This window comes from Lepidochelys kempii, chromosome 5, assembly GCF_965140285.1.
Source record: "Lepidochelys kempii isolate rLepKem1 chromosome 5, rLepKem1.hap1, whole genome shotgun sequence".
In the NCBI taxonomy this organism is placed as follows: Eukaryota; Metazoa; Chordata; order Testudines; family Cheloniidae; genus Lepidochelys; species Lepidochelys kempii.
The window spans coordinates 24,845,847-24,864,315 of NC_136384.1; the positions used below are offsets into that span (position 1 = coordinate 24,845,847).

The 18,469-nt window shown below is 40.9% G+C and overlaps 2 protein-coding genes across 3 annotated transcripts in view; one reads left to right on the forward strand and one right to left on the reverse strand.

The window, feature by feature from the left end:
* RAD1 (RAD1 checkpoint DNA exonuclease) overlaps positions 1-18,469 on the reverse strand; it is a 52,429-nt gene that overhangs the window by 13,369 nt on the left and 20,591 nt on the right. The window contains exon 9 of one of the 2 annotated variants that reach the window (XR_012158862.2): positions 7,862-7,894. The exons of the other annotated variant lie outside the window; for it this stretch is intronic. The gene's annotated coding sequence lies outside the window, so the exon portion shown is untranslated. The remainder of the gene's footprint in view (positions 1-7,861; positions 7,895-18,469) is intronic. 2 annotated transcript variants of the gene reach the window in all.
* Positions 1-18,469, forward strand: part of TTC23L (tetratricopeptide repeat domain 23 like) — a 28,981-nt gene that overhangs the window by 5,302 nt on the left and 5,210 nt on the right. Inside the window, exons 4-9 of the mRNA XM_073343716.2 lie at positions 4,176-4,299; positions 9,387-9,537; positions 10,712-10,837; positions 11,067-11,244; positions 14,393-14,501; positions 16,733-16,860. Of these exons, the coding sequence (XP_073199817.1) occupies positions 4,176-4,299; positions 9,387-9,537; positions 10,712-10,837; positions 11,067-11,244; positions 14,393-14,501; positions 16,733-16,860 (816 nt within the window). The remainder of the gene's footprint in view (positions 1-4,175; positions 4,300-9,386; positions 9,538-10,711; positions 10,838-11,066; positions 11,245-14,392; positions 14,502-16,732; positions 16,861-18,469) is intronic.

The following is an 18,469-nucleotide window of genomic DNA, read 5'->3' on the forward strand; positions in this document are numbered from 1 at the left end:
AAGATTATGATGATCAACAGATGACTCAGGCAGTGGTGCTATAAGGAGGGCTTTGGGATGTATGGCCACTGGAAGGCATTCATGGACAGAGGACTGTTCTCTTGGGATGGACTTCACCTGAATAGGGAGGGGGATGGAGGCTGGCACAACTGATTTACGAGAGCTTTAAATTAGGAATTTGGGGGAGGTGGTTGGGAGATGTCCAGATAATCTCCACCCCGGATTTTAACATTGAGAGGGAAGAAAACAAAGTAAGAAAGGATACAGCCATGGGTAGGAGAATGGAGATAAGGAGGAAGGGTAGTGTAGATACCAGTCTAATAGGTGATACTGGTGGTAGAATGTCTGTGCCTAATAGGGTAAAGAATGTGAGTGAAGCCAAACAGCAAAAATTAAGATGTTTGTACATCAATGCGAGGAGCCTAGGTAACAAAATGGAGGAACTAGAGTTACTGGAGCAGGACATGAAACCAGATATTGTAGGGATAACAGAAACATGGTGGAATAGTAGTCATGACTGGAGTACAGGTATTGAAGGGTATGTGCTGTTTAGGAAAGACAGAAATAAAGGCAAAGGTGGTGGAGTAGCATTGTATATCAATGATGAGGTAGACTGTAAAGAAATAAGAAGTGATGGAATGGATAAGACAGTCTGTCTGGGTAAAAATCACATTGGGGAAGAAAGCTACTAGAGCCTCCCCTGGGATAGTGCTTGGGGTGTGCTATAGACCAGCGGGGTCTGATTTGGATATGGATAGAGACCTCTTTAATGTTTTTAATGAAGTAAATACTAATGGGAATTGTGTGATCATGGGAGACTTTAACTTCCAAGATATATACTGGAGGACAAGTGCTAATAATAACAATAGGGCTCAGATTTTCCTGGATACGATAGCTGATGGATTCCTTCACCAAGCCGTTGCTGAACTAACAAGATGGGATGCCATTTTAGATTTGGTTTTGGTGAATAGTGAAGACCTTGTAGAAGAAATGGTTGTAGGGGACAACCTTGATTCGAGTGATCATGAGCAAATTCAGTTCAAACTAAATGGAAGGATAAATTAAAAAAGATCTGTGACTAACTTTAAAAAAATTAAGGAAATTAGTTAGGGAAGTGGATTGGACTGAAGAACTTGTGAATCTAAAGGTGGAGAGGCCTGGAATTACTTCAAGTCAAAGTTGCAAAAACTATCAGAAGCCTGCATCCCAAGAAAGGGGAAAAAATTCATAGGCAGGAGTTGTAGACCAAGTTGGATGAGCAAGCATCTCAGAGACGTGATTAAGAAAGAGCAGAAAACCTACAAGGAGTGGAAGATGAGAGGGATCGGCAAGGAAAGCTACCTTATTGAGGTCAGAACATGTAGGGATAAAGTGAGAAAGACCAAAAGCCATGTAGAGTTGAACTTTGCAAAGGGAATTAAAACCCATAGTAAAAGGTTCTATAACCATATAAATTAGAAAACAAAGAAAGAAGTGGGACCGCTAAATACTGAGGATGGAGTAGAGGTTAAGGATAATCTAGGCATCGCCCAATATCTAAAAAATACTTTGCCTCAGTCTTTAATGAAGCTAATGAGGAGCTTAGGGATAATGGCAGGATGACAAATGGGAATGAGGATATGGAGGTAGATATTACCACATCCGAGGTAGAAGCCAAACTCGAAAAGCTTAATGGGACTAAATCGGGGAGCCCAGATAATCTTCATCCAAGAATATTAAAGGAACTGGCACATGAAATTGCAAGCCCATTAGCAAGACTTTTTAATCAATCTGTAAACTCAGGGGTTGTACCGTATGACTGGAGAATTGCTAACATAGTTCCTATTTTTAAGAAAGGTAAAAAAAGTGATCCAGGTAACTACAGGCCTGTTAGTTTGACATCTGTCGTATGCAAGGTCTTGGAAAATTTTTGAAGGAGAAAGTAGTTAAGGACATTGAGGTCAACGGTAATTGGGACAAAATACAACATGGTTTTACAAAAGGTAGATTATGACAAACCAACCTGATCTCCTTCTTTGAGAAGGTAACAGATTTTTTAGACAAAGGAAACGCAGTGGATCTAATTTACCTCTACTTCAGTAAGGCGTTTGATACGGTTCCACAAGGGGAATTATTAGTTAAATTGCAAAAGATGGGGATCAATATGAAAATTGAAAGGTGGATAAGGAACTGGTTAAAGGGGAGACTAGTGGAGTTCCTCAGGGATTGGTTTTGGTACCAATTTTATTTAATCTTTTTATTACTGACCTTGGCACAAAAAGCGGGAATGTGCTAGTAAAGTTTGTGGATGACACAAAGCTGTGAGGTATTGCCAATACAGAGAAGGACCGGGATATCCTACAGGAAGATCTGGATGACCTTATAAACTGGAGTAATAGTAATAGGATGAAATCTAATAGTGAAAAGTGCAAGGTCATGCATTTAGGGATTAATAACAAGAATTTTTGTTATAAGCTGGGGACTCAGTTGGAAGTAACAGAGGAGGAGAAGGACCTCGGAGTATTGGTTGATCACAGGATGACTATGAGCCGCCAATGTGATGTGGCCATGAAAAAAAGCTAATGTGGTCTTGGGATGCATCAGGCGAGGTATTTCCAGTAGAGATAAGGAGGTGTTAGTACCATTATACAAGGCACTGGTGAGACCACATCTGGAATACTGTGTGCAGTTCTGGTCTCCCATGTTTAAGAATGATTAATTCAAACTGGAACAGGTACACAGAAGGGCTACTAAGATGATCGAAGGAATGGAAAACCTGTCTTATGAAAGGAGACTCAAAGAGCTTGGCTTGTTTAGCCTAACCAAAAGAAAGCTGAGGGGAGATATGATTGCTCTCTATAAATATATCAGAGGGATAAATACTAGGGAGGGAGAGGAATTATTTAAGCTCAGTACCAACTTGGACACAAGAACAAATGGATATAAACTGGCTATCAGAAAGTTTAGACTTGAAATTAGATGAAGGTTTCTAACCATCAGAGGAGTGAAGTTCTGAAACAGCCTTCCAAGGGGAGCAGTGGGGGCAAAAGACATATCTGGCTTCAAGACTAAGCTTGATAAGTTTATGGATGGGGATGGTATGATGGGATAGCCTAATTGTAGCAATTAATTTGACTATTAGGAGTAAATATGCCCAATGGCCTCTGATGGGATGTTAGAGGGGGTGGGATCTGAGTTACTACAGAGAACTGTTTCCTGGGTGTCTGGCTGGTGAGCCTTGCCCACATGCTCAGGGTTTAGCTGATCGCCATATTTGGGGTCGGGAAGGAATTTTCCTCCAGGGCAGATTGGCAGAGACGCTGGGGTTTTTCGCCTTCTTTTGCAATGTGGGGCACAGGTCACTTCCTGGAGGATTCCCTGCACCCTGAAGTCTTTAAACCATGATTTCAGGACTTCAGTAGTTCAGACATTGGTTAGAAGTTTGTTACAGGAGTGGGTGGGTGAGATTCTGTGGCCTGCGTTGTGCAGGAGGTCAGACTAGACGATCATAATGGTCCTTTCTGACTTTAAAGTCTATGATCCTTTCCCAGGGAGTCCCCCATTGGCTTCCTCCTGCACCTCGAATCTCTGTGCAGACAGACAATGGCAAAGCTTCGGTAGCTACAAATATTCATATTTGTACCTTGAGGAGTCTCAAAAACAGCCCTGTTAAAGGTTCTGAGCTAGAGTCCGTGCTGCATCTCCTGCCAGAAGCAGTGGGACTCAGGTGGAGGAAACATACATAGGTGGCTTTATGCCATCTTTGCACTGCCCAGATTCTGGGCTTCTGCAGGGGCTGAAATGGCTCTTTTGTGGAAAGTAGTACAGCCCTTGGGGATGCTCTAAGTTAGAGCAGCCAGGCCTGGAATCCCAGTGGCTCTGAGCGTTACGATCACTCTCCCTCCTGCCTTCAGCCCCGGCCTTTCCTCCTAATATGGGCAACGCAGGGCTACTTATTTCAACCCTATGCTGGGGAAATTCTCCCTCACCTGTTAATGCTCTGGAGATGGGGGCAAATCTGACCCTACAATTATAAAACAGACTGATTCAGAGCTGTGATATTCTAGTAACAAATGCACAGAGAACACATAATTTTATTCTAACCAATATGTAGACACTTCTCCACCTCGCTTGGAGAAAACTCTGGGGGCAGGATGCTTACACAAAAATAATTTCTACTCTATTTTGTTCTTCAGGTATATAAAGCCAACAGGGAACTTATTAGATGTGTGGCTCTTACTAGAATTATTTATGGAGACTGTCACTGGCAACTGGCACAAGCATTCGCCAACCTGGCTCACAGCTATTTAATACTTCAAGGTAAAAATCTAATTTCAATTGTCCCACATCAAAAACTTGGAAGATAGTGAAACTGGCTTCACTACTTTGATCCTGCAAATATTTATGCCTGTCCCATAATGGGACTACTGGATGAGTAAAGTTACTTACATGCATGTGTGTCTGCAGGACTGCTCCATTAATAATGAAAGCACATGTTATGGTAGGATTCACCGGATGGTGATATTACACAGAATTTTACAAGTTCTTTTTACCGTGTAAGCAAGTTTTTATTTGCTGTGATGCAAGAAATGCTGTGATGGTGTTACTTTTGTTATGAAGTTGGCCTTGGAGAGAATCTCTGGCAGATAACAGAGTTTACAGTCTGCTTTATTTTCTATATTTGGAAAAAATTCTAGAGACAAAGTAACGTCCTGGGAACGCCTGTCTGAGTCTTCTGGAAGAAGAGATTGCCTGGGTGCTGTTTGTAGCGTTCTCTTTTCCAGGACTGATGTATATGTGTAATAAAGCAAGTTATATCTAGGAGATACCCAGAATATGCATCACTGATTTCTCCTTCAGTGCGAAGCTGACCTGCAAGGCCTGCGACATCTGCTACTACTAGACAGGGGCAATGGTGGTGTCAGAAGCAGAATTCTAGTATCAGTAGAAGGGTCCATGCACATTTTCACCTCAGAGTGCATAATAGTTCATTTTTTCCCCAATACTAGAGATCAGTGAGCTAAATTCATCCCTGATGTAAGTTTATTGGAGCCAAAGCTGAGTCAGTGATTTGATGTGAGATGAATGGACCCAGACCAGAGCACATTATTCTGCTGCCGATTAACAGAGGGCTAAACCGATGATTGGAGAGTTTGAGCATTTATTCCCCATGAAGTGCTGGCCAATTTGTTTAGAATTCTTCACCTTGGCCTCAGTTTTCCTCAGGTGGTTAACATACATGCAAGATCTATCTAGGGTTACTCCGAGATAGACTGGTTGGGAATCTGTGTTTCAAGCAATGTCCATTGAGAGCAAGATTCAGTTCTTGGTCTGCTCTGGTTTCGTAAAGATGGAACACACTGGAAACTGTCTTGGTCACACTTATTGTAAATGCCACTGACTACAGTATTCAGCCATCTTTATCAAATCAGCATGTAGGGTGTCTTCAAGTTCTTGGAATGATGCTTGGATGCCTAAGCAAATGTCATCTGTGTATATGAAACTGCAGGACTGGGTGTATGTAAGGTCATTTATGTACAGGTTGAAAAGCATCGGTACCAGCACAGAGCCTTGGGGTAGACCATTGGTTTGTCTTTTCCACACAATAGCTCTGACTCCTATGTACACTCAGAAACATCTGTTGCAGAGGACAAGGTCAATGACATTGACTACCCATGCTGGGAGTGCTCGTGATAATTTGACTAAAAGTCCCATGTGCCAGACTGTGTGATATGCTGGTCCAGCAATATGGCTCCCGTCTTCAGGTTTTTCTGAAAACTGTTTTCAATTAATTTTTTCAAAGCGAGCACTTGATTGTAGGTGCTCTGACCTCTCCGAAAGCCTGCTTGCTTAACGCTGATTGACTCCATTTCTGGGAAGATCCGCTGAAGAATGAGATGCTCCAGGACCTTGAATGGCACAGACAACAGAGATATTAGTCAATAGCTTGCAACATTATGTGGCTCTTTCCCCAGTTTCAGGAGAGCAACGACTTCTGACTTTCGCCATGTCTTCAGAAGTTGCTTTTCACTGACCTCTCATGTGAAGAACTGCACCAACCACTGGTGAGCCTGAGTCCCAAGATACTTCAAGAACTCTGGCGATATGTTGTTATAGTCAGCAGCAGGGCTGTTCCTAATGTTACTCAGAATATTGTTGAACCTGATGGCTGTGAGTAACTCTGTGTTACCAAGTGTTGTTTCTCTGATGGAACTGACACCATTTGTCATGGACTTGTTGTCTTACATGCGTCTAATTTGGGGCCTTTGACACATTCAGGAGACGGCTGGCACTTGATTTGGCATGACTGGTCGGCAGTTTTGGGTTGGTGGTTGCTGAGCTCCACCAAGACAACAAATCAAATTCCAGCACTTCCGGCTTGAGTGGGGCATCTAGATTCTGAGGTGTCCTTTCCCATTGTGCCCATCCAGTAGCATCTATTAACTCAATGAGGTGATCAGCAATATGTGGATCACCAGAGGATTTGCACTGAGTAGTTTAGCATATTCAGCATCAAGGCATGGCGTATAGACTGGACGGTGGCCACTAAGTAGGGATGTGCATGTGGCTTTGAAGATGGTTCCTCAGAATCAACTAAAAGCTTCGCTATTAGTAGGATGGAAACCTACTGTATTAGTAGGACGGACACTGAGTTTCAAAACAAGGTTTGAGAGTTAACTTCAGCTCTTTGGTAGGAAATAATGATAGGCACCTTCCAGAAGAAGAACTGAAATCATGTTGTGTCCGTATGTTGTGTCGTCTTGTCTACTCCATGAGCTGGCAATCGCAATGATTACAAATAAAGGGGAATAGAAAAACAGGGACACAAAATCATTTTAAAAATGGAAGTGGAGCTACATTCCTCATTTCATAATTTCACCTTCTAAAGTTAACTATGAAATAAGAGAAAATGTTCATACTCCATAATGCTCATTGAGTTGCAAGCCTAAAACACAGTTCCTAATAGGAATTTTATGGATTAAATGATTGTGTACTTCAACTTATTTTTCTACTAACTCTGTTACTCACAAAAAATGTTCGATTTATAAAACAAGTTTTCAACTATTTTTTATGCATATCAGATTAAAAAATCTAGCTCTTGGAAGACCTCAGCAATTTCAACCAGTGCTTTCCTGGTTTCATATGCATTCCTGGATTGCATCAAGATATTTCTGCCTGGGGAATGGAACTATGTTAACATATACGTTAAGAGTGAGAGAATAATTGCAGTGACCTATAGAAATTTGCAAGCTGGAGAAATGCTGCCATCTACCTTTAGTTTGAATTAAAAAATGAACCAGTGTATTCCCTGGGCACAGATCTCTAAAGGACAGTCAGCATTAATATGCTCTGAGTGCTATTGATGTTAAAAAATACAAGAAATGGTGCTTGTATCAAAACTGAGTAAATTCTTTGAGTTTCATAATCACAGAATCCTAAATGTCCTAGGACAATTTCAGAAAATTAGATATCCTTGCTCTCAGACAGATCCCCTTATGTATTTGCTTACATCCTCTTTATCAGTGTCTAAGGGATGTAACTCATGCCAGGAAGACGGAAGACAGTGTAAATTAAAGTAGGAAATAAATGTGGATAGTCCACTGAAACCTCTGTTCAATGTGCAATGCTTGTCAAAAAAGGAAACAAAATGTATTAAGAATGGCATACAAAACAATACTAAAAATATTGTAATGCTGATTATAGCTAAAAATATACTATAGCTCAAACAGGAGTTATAGACTTGATAAAGAAATATTGGGTGAGATTCCTTGGTCTGAGTTGTGTAGGAGGTCAAACTAGATTATCATGATGGTCCCTTCTAACTTTAAAAATCTATAAATCCATAATTCCAATATTATATAAATCAATGATATGCCCTCACCTGGAATACTGTGTTCAGTACTGGTCACCCCATCTGAAAAAGGAGATAATAGAAATAGAAGTAGTTCCTTCTCCGAAAACCAAAACTAGGGGACATTTAATGAAATTGAAAGGCAACAAAATTTAAACTGATGCAAGAAAACACTTTTTACATAACATAATTAAGCTGTGGAACTCATTGCCACCCGATATAATAGAAGGCAAGAGTTTAGTGGGACTCAAAAAAAGGATTAGATATTTGTATGGATAATGAGACTGTCCCCAATTACACTACCGTTAACTTTTAAAATAATCTTTGTACAGTCATAAGCCAGCCACTAATTGATCGAGGTTAGGAAGAAACTTCTCCTATTTCCAGGTTGATTCATAATTGTTTACTTTAGAGGTTTTAATCTTTCTCTAAAGCAGCTGATATGGTCCTAGATGAACCACTGGTCTGACCCAGGATAGGAATTCTTCTATTTCTATGTTTCTATGCATTGCCTGTATAAAGCACTATGACCCAGATTTTTAAAGGTATTTAGGCATTGCTGAGCTCAGCATTGCAATGATTAACTCATTTAGGAGCCTAGATCTAATTTTCAAAAGGGATTTAGGAGCCAATGTCACACTGAGCACAGCAACATGTAAATATCTTTAAAAACCTGGGCCTATGTATGCTCGCTATAGAGATAAGTAGTCAAAAGAAAAGTCTGTGAAGGAATAGGGAAAAACATCTTGCAATGGATCTATTTTATCCTGGTTACTCTCCTTTGCTGGTGGTGAAAAAGAAGATATGTGGAAAGAGAAAATTGGTGGCAAAGATCCCTGAAATGGGATTATGGTCAACTGTTTCCAGCTCAGCTGAGGATTTGCTTTTGGGTATATTGATATGTTTTCTCAGACTTGAATATGGCACTTATAAACCACAGTCCCACAGAAATGGAATCTGGAAACTGCTATATGCAAATACTATACTCAAACCTACTCTGCTTTCCTGGCTGCTGCATAATTTTTATATATAACAGGCAGTTGTTTTCTGCCTGAAGGTCCTGCACCCATCCCAAGGGGAGGGAAGGTGGGGCTGTGCTGGTTTGGACATACCTGTCTTCATTGTATGGTGCGTGGGAAGAGGGATGCATTAGGACTAAAGATTAAACAGAAGCTTACTCTCTTAAAAGGTGTTTCACCTGGGGAATGTTGTACCATCTGTGACTCTGCTGGGTCCCTTCATCTGCCTGTTTTTCCTACATGTAACATCGTCATCTGCATAATTGTTCTGAAGGCTATTGATTATATCTGTTAAATATCTTTAAGGGATTATTTTCCCCCCTGAAATTCTCCTAATTGTTTTCCTATACATCTGGTATGAAATCCTGGACCTCATAAAGTTAATGGCACAGCTTCCTTTTGGCTTTAGTAGAGCTAGAGTTTCATCCTTGTCTAAACTGAATCTCTTCAGAGAATCTCATAGTTCAGGTCTTATTTTCAGTTTGAAGTTGCTGATGATGTTTTTGTTAGCAAGCTCATTCATTGTCTTCTCCTAGGTCTTCCTGCACAGGCCATAGAGCATGCTGAATCAGCCAAACGTATCATGCTGACAGGGATTCGTACGCCTCCAGAGGACAAAAGAGAAATATTAGGAACTCTTGTGACTATCTACTATACCTTGGGCATAGCACATCTGGCACAAAATAAATATCCTTACATCTGACAATACTACTTTATTATTAAAATGCCTAATACAGAATGTTTATTAAATATATAATAATCATTAGTACTTATCATATAGTGTTTTTCCTCTCCCAAGTGCTCCATACAATAACTAATTAATCAAGTGGTAGAACATACCTGTGAGATAGGTGGGCAAGTGTTCTTATTTCAGGGGGGGAAATCAAGGCCAAAGAGGTTAAATGACTTTCTTGAGACTACAGAGGGGGTTGATATCAGAGCCAAGCTTGGAACTAGAAATATGGCACATTTTTAACAGTCAGGGTGATTAACCATTGGAACAAACTACCACAAGAGGTGATGGATTCTCTCTCACTTGAAGTCTTCAAATTGAGAGTGGATGTCTTTCTGAAAGATAGGTTTCAGCCAAACACAAGTTATTGGGCTCAATATAGGAGTAACTGGATGAAATTCTGTGTCCAGTGCTATACAGGAGGTCATACTAGATTTTTTTTTTTAATGGTCCATTCTGGCCTTAAAAAATCTGATAACTGGCTCCCAGTTCTGCACATCCACTACACACTTTTACCCACCAATCTTATTTTGTTGTTACATGTTAGGGCTGTGCTCAGTTCCTGATAATTTTATTTCTCTTTGAAGCTTTGTTCCAGAAAGTTATATAAATTAGGATTTCTACAGTGGTGAAATTTCACTGGAAGGCTTCACCAAGCCAAAAATCCTACATGAAGCCCAGATGAAAAGTCAATGCAAAGAATTTTAAACCATTTCCTGCTTCCCCACCTTCCCTCATATTCAAGCTCTCTCTAAACCCTGTCATCTTGTCTTGTTCATTCTCTCTTTAATTGTAAATGCTTCAGGATGGAATATGGCCAGCCCCTATGTTTTGGAGAACACCATCTACATTTGCAGATCTTTCTAAGTGAAGACAGCAATGGATTTTTATGAATAATGTAATTTACTACGTCCTGTAACTGAGAGTTCCCATCCGCACTCAAAGCTACCTATAATTGAGTGTCAGGATATCCAAAACAATATGCTTCAGAATGGTATTGATTATATTGCAAAGACAGTTCTGGAAGCTAACACCTGCACAACTTGTTCTTTTCTGGTTAGTTTCTACCTACATGGTTTTCTTTGTTTACTAGCATGTATTTTTGGTGGTTTTCCTTGACCGTTCCACTGGCAAAGAATCCTATCTCAGTCTGCGGAAGGCAGAGAGACTCATGGAAGAACTTCAAGAACTGGATGGGAGAGTGATCATGGGATTAAAAATATCTGAGAAAGATTTAGTCATTGCATTGGGCAGGTAAACACAAACAAAATGAATGCCATGTGTGTGAGCACGTGCTTGGGCTTTTTACCTTACTATTTCTTTTGTAACAGAAAATGGATTAGTACAAGGGTAAAAGACTTCTCTGGGAGTTTTGTGTGTGCAAGGAAAACAGGATGAGGGCCTCTGAGCCTGTCTCATGCATCCACTGATATGGACAATAGTCTTTTTACTAGAGAACCTAACTTTCACCACTTTCTTTCAGGACGTGTTTGCAGCAAAACAAGTTTGACTTTGCCGTGGGTTATTTTGAAAAAGCTGTTGATGTAGTAATTTTAACTGAAGGCGATATGGCTCCAGAACTGATAAATCTTTATCAGAAAATTGCCCAGAGTGAGCAACTGAAGAAAAACCATGGAAGAGCCATAGCGTATTTATTACAGGTAAGAAGTCTCACAAATCTTTTTAGAGCAGCAGGACTCACTAAAAATCACAGCTCTTAGTTGCTATGATTGAAGTTAACTAATTTGTTTGATATTAACTTTAGCAAGGATCTGCTGAAGAACCCTAACAGGAAACTTAGCCAATGATGTGAACACGCTATAGGGAAGCATAATAGCCACTTTTCCCCTTACAATTGGCAACTAGGAAACTCATTGCTGACATAAGCAGGCAAGATTTCATTAACGTCAGTGGAGTTATACCCACTTATCCCAATTGTGAATTTTACCCCAATCTTGTTAATGAAATTCCTGTCCACATTAGCAAATAATTTGAGTGCTTATTAAAAGAGCTTTACTAACATATATAGTTAGTGATGTTCAAATTGTTACAGAAACTGTTCTTGGAATTTCTTTAGAGAGTTCTACTCTAAAAAATGACTCTCTAAAATTCCCATACATGAGTCCTGTTTGTGTCTCAATTATTTTCTTATCAAACTGTGCTCAGTTTATAATTAAAAAAAGATTTTCCCCTAACTGCCAGCTCTGTGAACCCAGCCTGGGATCTCCTGGGGCAGCACCTGTAATAAAGATGCTGCATGCCAAATCATGTCCACAGAGACACTTGTTCAACCTTAGAACAGTCAGTGGTTTGTACAGATGTCACTGATTTGCCCTGTAATTGCTGCTTAGTAAACAATTCTGGTGATGATGCACAGTGACTTGAACCCAGCTTGGTTTCCCATTGCTATGTGGGCTCTGAAAGGAATATTTTGTCACTAAAGTCAGCAGATGTGACTCTGAATAGTCACAGACACATGGTCTGAAGAAGAAGGGGCAATTTTTGCCAAGTCACTTTGAGTGGAACTGTATTTTAAATGATCTTCTTCATAAGAGATGTTGCTCATTAATCATATGTGCTAAACATTGTTAGCAGGGTTAGAGCACTCAGACATGACAATGATGGGAGCAGCATAAGAACCTGAACAGAACAGAAGAGAACATGGTTCCTCTGAGAAATCCTCATAGCACAGTTTAAAAATTGCATCCAGAGTTGAATTAGAGCTAATTCACCAAAGACCTTTTCTACCTGACGGACCCTTGTTCCCAGTCACTCTGGATAGATCCAACTTTTTCCCACTACTCTTTTTCCCAAGCGAGGTAGTTCAGCTAGTCTAAGGTTACCCTGGCTGCAAGCAGCAGTCAACTGTGTGTTGCACTGCCATCTGCTGCTCTGCCTCAGTTCCTGTGAGAAGGGGTGTATAAAATATGTACCAGGGAGTCATGAGGAAAGTCCCAACCTTCAGCTCCACAGTGAGGCTGAGTCTTCCCTGCAGAGTTAACCTAAATTTTATTAAAGCTAATGTTAAAAATAATTACATAATACATAGGTTGGGAAAAGAGTGTCTGTACATCTGGGTATAGTGTTTAGATTATCCACAAATATAAAAAGGAAAGGAGTACTAGTGGCACCTTAGAGACTAACAAATTTATTTAAGCATAAGCTTTTGTGAGCTACAGCTTACTTCATCGGATGCTCAAATAAATTTGTTAGTCTCTTAGGTGCCACTAGTACTCCTTTTCTTTTTGCGGATATAGACTAACACAGCTGCTACTCTGAAACCACAAATACAAAGTTAGTTTTTTAAAAGTCATATGATACATAGAGCACATAATCAGCAATAATCCAAATTTAGGTGAATAGATTTAACAATATAGTTTAGATATTAGAATCCAAATACTTGGGTACATCACTCATGAAAAGTTGTACAGAGATTTGGTTGTGGAAAGCAAAATATATCAATGAGTGGAGATTGTCCCTCAGTAATTGAGAATTAGGTTGGTTGTCCATTTAGAAAATACACTCCATAAGGAAAGTATTTGTTACTTTTCTGACTGCGCTTCTCATCGGCACTCCAGCTGGTATTGCCGATGTCCAGTGATGCGTTCTATGTAGATGTTCCTTGACCACCTGATAGCATCCGACACCCTGAGTTGCCACATCAGCCGAACCTTGTAGCATTGACCAATTCTGCATTCTCTCAGCACTCACTCGTTACTGGGATCCCATGCGCCTAAGGCTCCAACGATCAGTGCATGTGTCTGGACCTGGTAACTCTTAGCTCTCAAGGTTTCAGCCAGAGGGGCATATTTCTCTATCTACATGAAAATTAACTCCTTCTGAGTTAGCCTACCTCAAGTGAGAATGGCCACACTGGGGAAAACAATAAACACTGGACCTGCACAGAGTGATTGTGTTAGCTGCTGACAAGCTGTGCTAATTTGAGGTATAGCCTCTATTCCCCATTGGGCCAGACAATTTGAGTTAAAAACACTACTACACTGGTGTTAAGGGTTTTTAATGTGTGGACGGTACCCAAGTTAGAGGCAACACTCAAATTAACTCTGCAGTGAAGACAAGCCCTGAGAAAGAGAGTAACTAGGGATAATACAGTTTCTCCTATTCTAATAAAGCTCCTTCTATGATATTAGAAGAAAGTGACTCTTTCTGTGATTCTTTACTATTGTCACATGGCAGCTTTCTGCAGAATTTTGATCCTCACACTCTGTGGGGTCTGAAGACTGAAGAATCTGACTTACACTGCCTGCTGCATAAGGCAAAACAGTGGCTGCTTGCTTTGAAACCAGGCTAAACTACTTAACACTGGTTAAATAAACCACCCCCACCTTTACAGATCCAAAGGATAAAAATTAGAAACAGATCCAAACCAGACACCCAGCTTCAAACACCACCAATTTGTGTATGTTTAAAATCTAAATCTGGACCTGAATCAGAATTTTAATATAGGTGCAAAGCAAAACCCTGGGTACAAATAGCTCTAACTTCTGGTGGGTTGGAAGCTTCCACTTCTCTCTAATAATAATAAAGATTTATTTATTTAAATATTTGCTCCTTGGGGGAGAGGCACAATCTGAGGAAAAGAGATGCGGAGTCCTGGTTCAAATATTGTGAGTTACACTGCTTTGTTTGATGAAATTTTCCTGTTCCAGAGGGTTGCCTTGTTTCTGCACCTGTGGCTAACTCAACAAAGGTGGTGTTGTCTATGAAAATACCCGTCTTTGTAGACAGTCTATTTACTGTTCTTGTATGCAGTGTTTATTTAGCATAAATAATCTCCATCTTTGTTAGGCTCATTCCATTTGCGTGGCTCTGTACAAGCAACTTAGTGTTGAAGCTGCTCAGACGGGCTTGTTGCTGGGCAAAGCTTATGCTGCAACTGGAGACCAGCAGCATGTTGGTGAGTAAGGAAGAGGTTTACTGTACCAAAATTATGATCCTTCTAGGGTCTAATGTAACGCTATAACAGGCAGATGAGCCAGAAGATTCTAAAAATGTACACAGCCTATTTAGGAATATACACACTAGTAAAAATGAGCTGACCTATGGAATATTCAACACTTGAAGTTTGTGGGATCATTGCCTGGAACTGGCACTTCACTCCACCTGCAGTGGGACAAGTTCTGCCCACAGTTTACCCATGTAAGCCCCACTGAAGCCAGTGGAGGTTGCACAGGTGTCTCAAAGCAGAATCTGGACCATTGCATGTAGCAGAAGATGAAGTACTATTTTCTAGGCAATAGCACCTGGAAGTTCAGGTGTTTAATATTCCCTGGATTGGTGGATATATTTTTTTCAGTGTGAATGCCCTTTTCTGCTGTCCTTAATGGGAGTTGCCATTGATTATAATTCATTTCCATTGACTTCAGTGGGAATTTTGAATGTAAGGAATGCAGTAATGGACATTTGCTGTGCATCTGTAGAGCTTTATTAAACGACAAAAAACTTCGTTAATGCAGAATTAAGGTTGTCAGGTGCCCTTCCAGAATGTCAGCAAAACTCAAACCAGGAAATACCAAGCTAAGGTTGCACTGGCATTTACCTTAAGTGTGTAGGTTTTGCTTTGCACCTACATTCAAATCCTGATTCAGGTCCAGATTTTACCTTAACTGTGCTGGCAGTAGCCACTGGGAATTATCCGCATGCACTCCAGCTGCATTCCCTTTCTGCTAAATGTAGTTGTATTTGAACGGTGGAGGCATATTTTGGAGCAGCTTCGGAGAGCTGTATTTGTGATATCATGAGATCTGTATCTGAGTCCCTGCCTACGTTCTCACCTAGATTTGCAGTTGATTTAAGTATTACCTAGCCACAGTAGTATAAGACTTTGCTTTTATATAGTGTTTGTCATCAGCAGAGCTCAATGGAAAGAGGTACGTGTGTACCTTGAAATTTCAGTCTGCATCATTTCAACACAGAATTGTGTAGCTTGTGTCAGTAGCAGGGCACTGGGGTCGTCTTGCCATGGGTATTGTTAGTAGTGAGATGGGCTATGACAGCAATCTGTGGATGTAATGATGGGTAGGGGAAAGTACAGGTTTAATTGGTATCCTGTGTGCAAGTGTGAAGGTGTTGTAAAAGGCTATGAAGTGGCTGTTCAAGTTTACAAGTGTGGTATTTTGTCAGGGGAGCAGGCTCAGTGTTTGAGTGTAGGGCGAGGGCGGGAAGCACCTGCCCATTATGTAAAGGGGCAGAGTGGGAGTCTGTGTTTGTATAGGTGTTGTGGGGCATCACTCAGAGGGCAGAGTTAAGGTTACATGAGTGTCTACCTTAACTATATTTCCTGGTTTTCAGAAGTTTGAGTTTTGCTGAATTCAATGTTCTGGAAGGGCATGAGCTATCACCATGCAACCTCAACTCTGCATTAGCCAATTTTTTTGCCATTTTTTTCCTAGTTTAAAAAAAAAACAGAAATGTTTGTTATAGGAGATAGTGGTCATTTAGACAGTTGTAGTTCTCATCTAGGTTTGCAGTTCATATGCTACTATAGCTAGGTAATAATCAAAAGACCTAGCTTTTGTATAGTACTTTTCATCAGTAGAGCTCAAAGACCTTTACATCATTATCCCCATTCTAGAGATGGGAAACTCATGGGTCTTTAGACTACATAAAGTGAGTTTACTGGTCTGAGTCCAGACCCCAGTGAACAGATGTCCCTAGCACAAGCATTACCATTCCACCCAATACCTTCGAGAGCAGTCTCAGCAGAAAGTCCCAGGAGCAAATGCCCATGGAAACTGAGTTACCCTTACAGGTGGTCTCTCCAAGGGAAGGTTGAGACCCACTGGCAGGACAGTGTGGTGAAGCCCATACACACACTGCTGTGCTTTGCCTGTTCTGTAGGTAAATTAGACTTCAGTCTAGTAGGTTTTCATGTGCACTAAAACTATTTTGTTTAACCTTTTCTTATTAAAATAACTTCAGACTTCAATGAGGTTGCTTGGGATGTAAGTAGGGTCAAAATTTAGCCCTCTGCATTTAGGGAAACTAGATACAGTTTTTTATATCCACCTAGTTAAATTACTAATAAAATCCACTATTTGTATGGGATTGTTACCTGGGTTGGAGCTGAGATGTCCTGTTCTAAAAGGGGTCCAGTCGGTCAGTAATAATTACTGTGCTTATTTCTAGGGGCGGCTGAAATGTATTTTACAGAGAGTCTGGTTGCATATCAGGCAGCACTGGGTGCAAAGGATTCCCTGACACTTTCTGCCATTGAGGAATTCAGTAAATGGCTTGTACATGTAGGGAAAAACCAGGTAACACCAAATCCTAGCTTACAAGCTTACTTGCATGCCTTAGTGCTTGCAGCCATCTAGAATGTGTATGTGCAGGCGTATGTCAGAAAAAACACACCTCCTTTAATTGCTCTCTGGTGCCATCAGCTCCAAGGGGATGTTATGGCAGCCAGGGATGAGCGGTTTGCAGGAGTAGGCTGGCTGCCCCTTCTACACCTACCACAGGAAGGCAGGGTAACATAGGAGCCACTTCACCAGCACTGTGCGACTGGAGGATCCCCCTACTGGATCCTTCATGGACTGTAAGGCAACTTCGCACTGGCAGTACAGCCCAGAATCCATGGCTTTCTGTCATTCTGTCTGTGTGGGCAAGGGGGAGCTAAAGAGCAAACAAATAGCCGCACTGCCTAACATGGAATCTTCATGCAGCTTGGCATAGCCATGTATCATCTCACTTGCTTGGCAATGTCAAAGTCCTCAGGAGATAACGATCCTGTTCCCACTCAACTCAGTGAGAAAACTCCTATTAAAGGCAAGAGGAGAAAGTACGGACATCCTATAGTTCTAGGTCATCTTATTAATAATATACCTAACAGTGCATGTTAAGTGTTGCCTGAGCACTTAGTCAATGTTCGGGGCCTTGCCAGGCTATTTCCATTAGGAGGAGAAATGGATTATATGAGTTACGTATTCCTTTGTAAATAAACAGGATTGCACCAAAGTCTTATTTCCCTGAACACAGTAGGAGAAAACAGCAGTTTCCTTGCTCACAATTTCCATGCCTGCCTTTTCAGTCAGTTCTGTGCCCCAAGAAGGTCTGTCTCCAATCCCTCTCAGGGCCGTGCTTACACCCACTTCCCTCGCTGTGTGCTGGCTTTCTCTTGCTTTCACACAGACACACCAGCTGCAATTAGTCAATGCCTCCAATGCCTACATTTGTAATCAGCTCCCAGGAAAACCCCCCTGCTGACATGGCTTAGCTTCATCTTCTCCTTGCATACGGCCTAGTGCCTCGGGTGGTAGCTTCTACTACCTCCAGCTAGCATATTCCATAAAGGAGCCTGACAGCACCCATCAGCTTTAACAAGATCTGTGATTACCTATAGCTCAAAGACACACTTGATGGCAGCCATTTACACTTTCCAGTATAACAGTAGGTATACAGGGGTAAGATACTGGTCCCACTGAAATCAATGTGCAGGCAGTACAGCCCAGAATCCATGCTATTGACTTCAGTGAGGCCAGGATTTCACCCCTGATTTCTCCCATTTTTGATGAAGATCCTGTTTCTACATGTTCTGATTCCTCTATAAGCAATATTTGATGGACAGAAGAGGTTTTTATACAACTTTACTCTCCCTATATTCTTAAAAAGTAAGCACCCTAAAGGACAACTCAATTAAAAGTAGGGGACAAAAGGTAATATTTTCAGAAGCGCCTAGGCACTTCAGAAAATTTTGCCCTAAGATTATTTTTAAGCTACAGCATCCTCCAATGTTTTTTGTGGTACATAATGCAAAATAGCATTTACATTTACATCATAGTGTATGACCCGTCACATGCTTATTGTTGAAATACTGGACATGTCCTACATTGATTGGACATGGGACACAGGACATTAGGTGTCAAA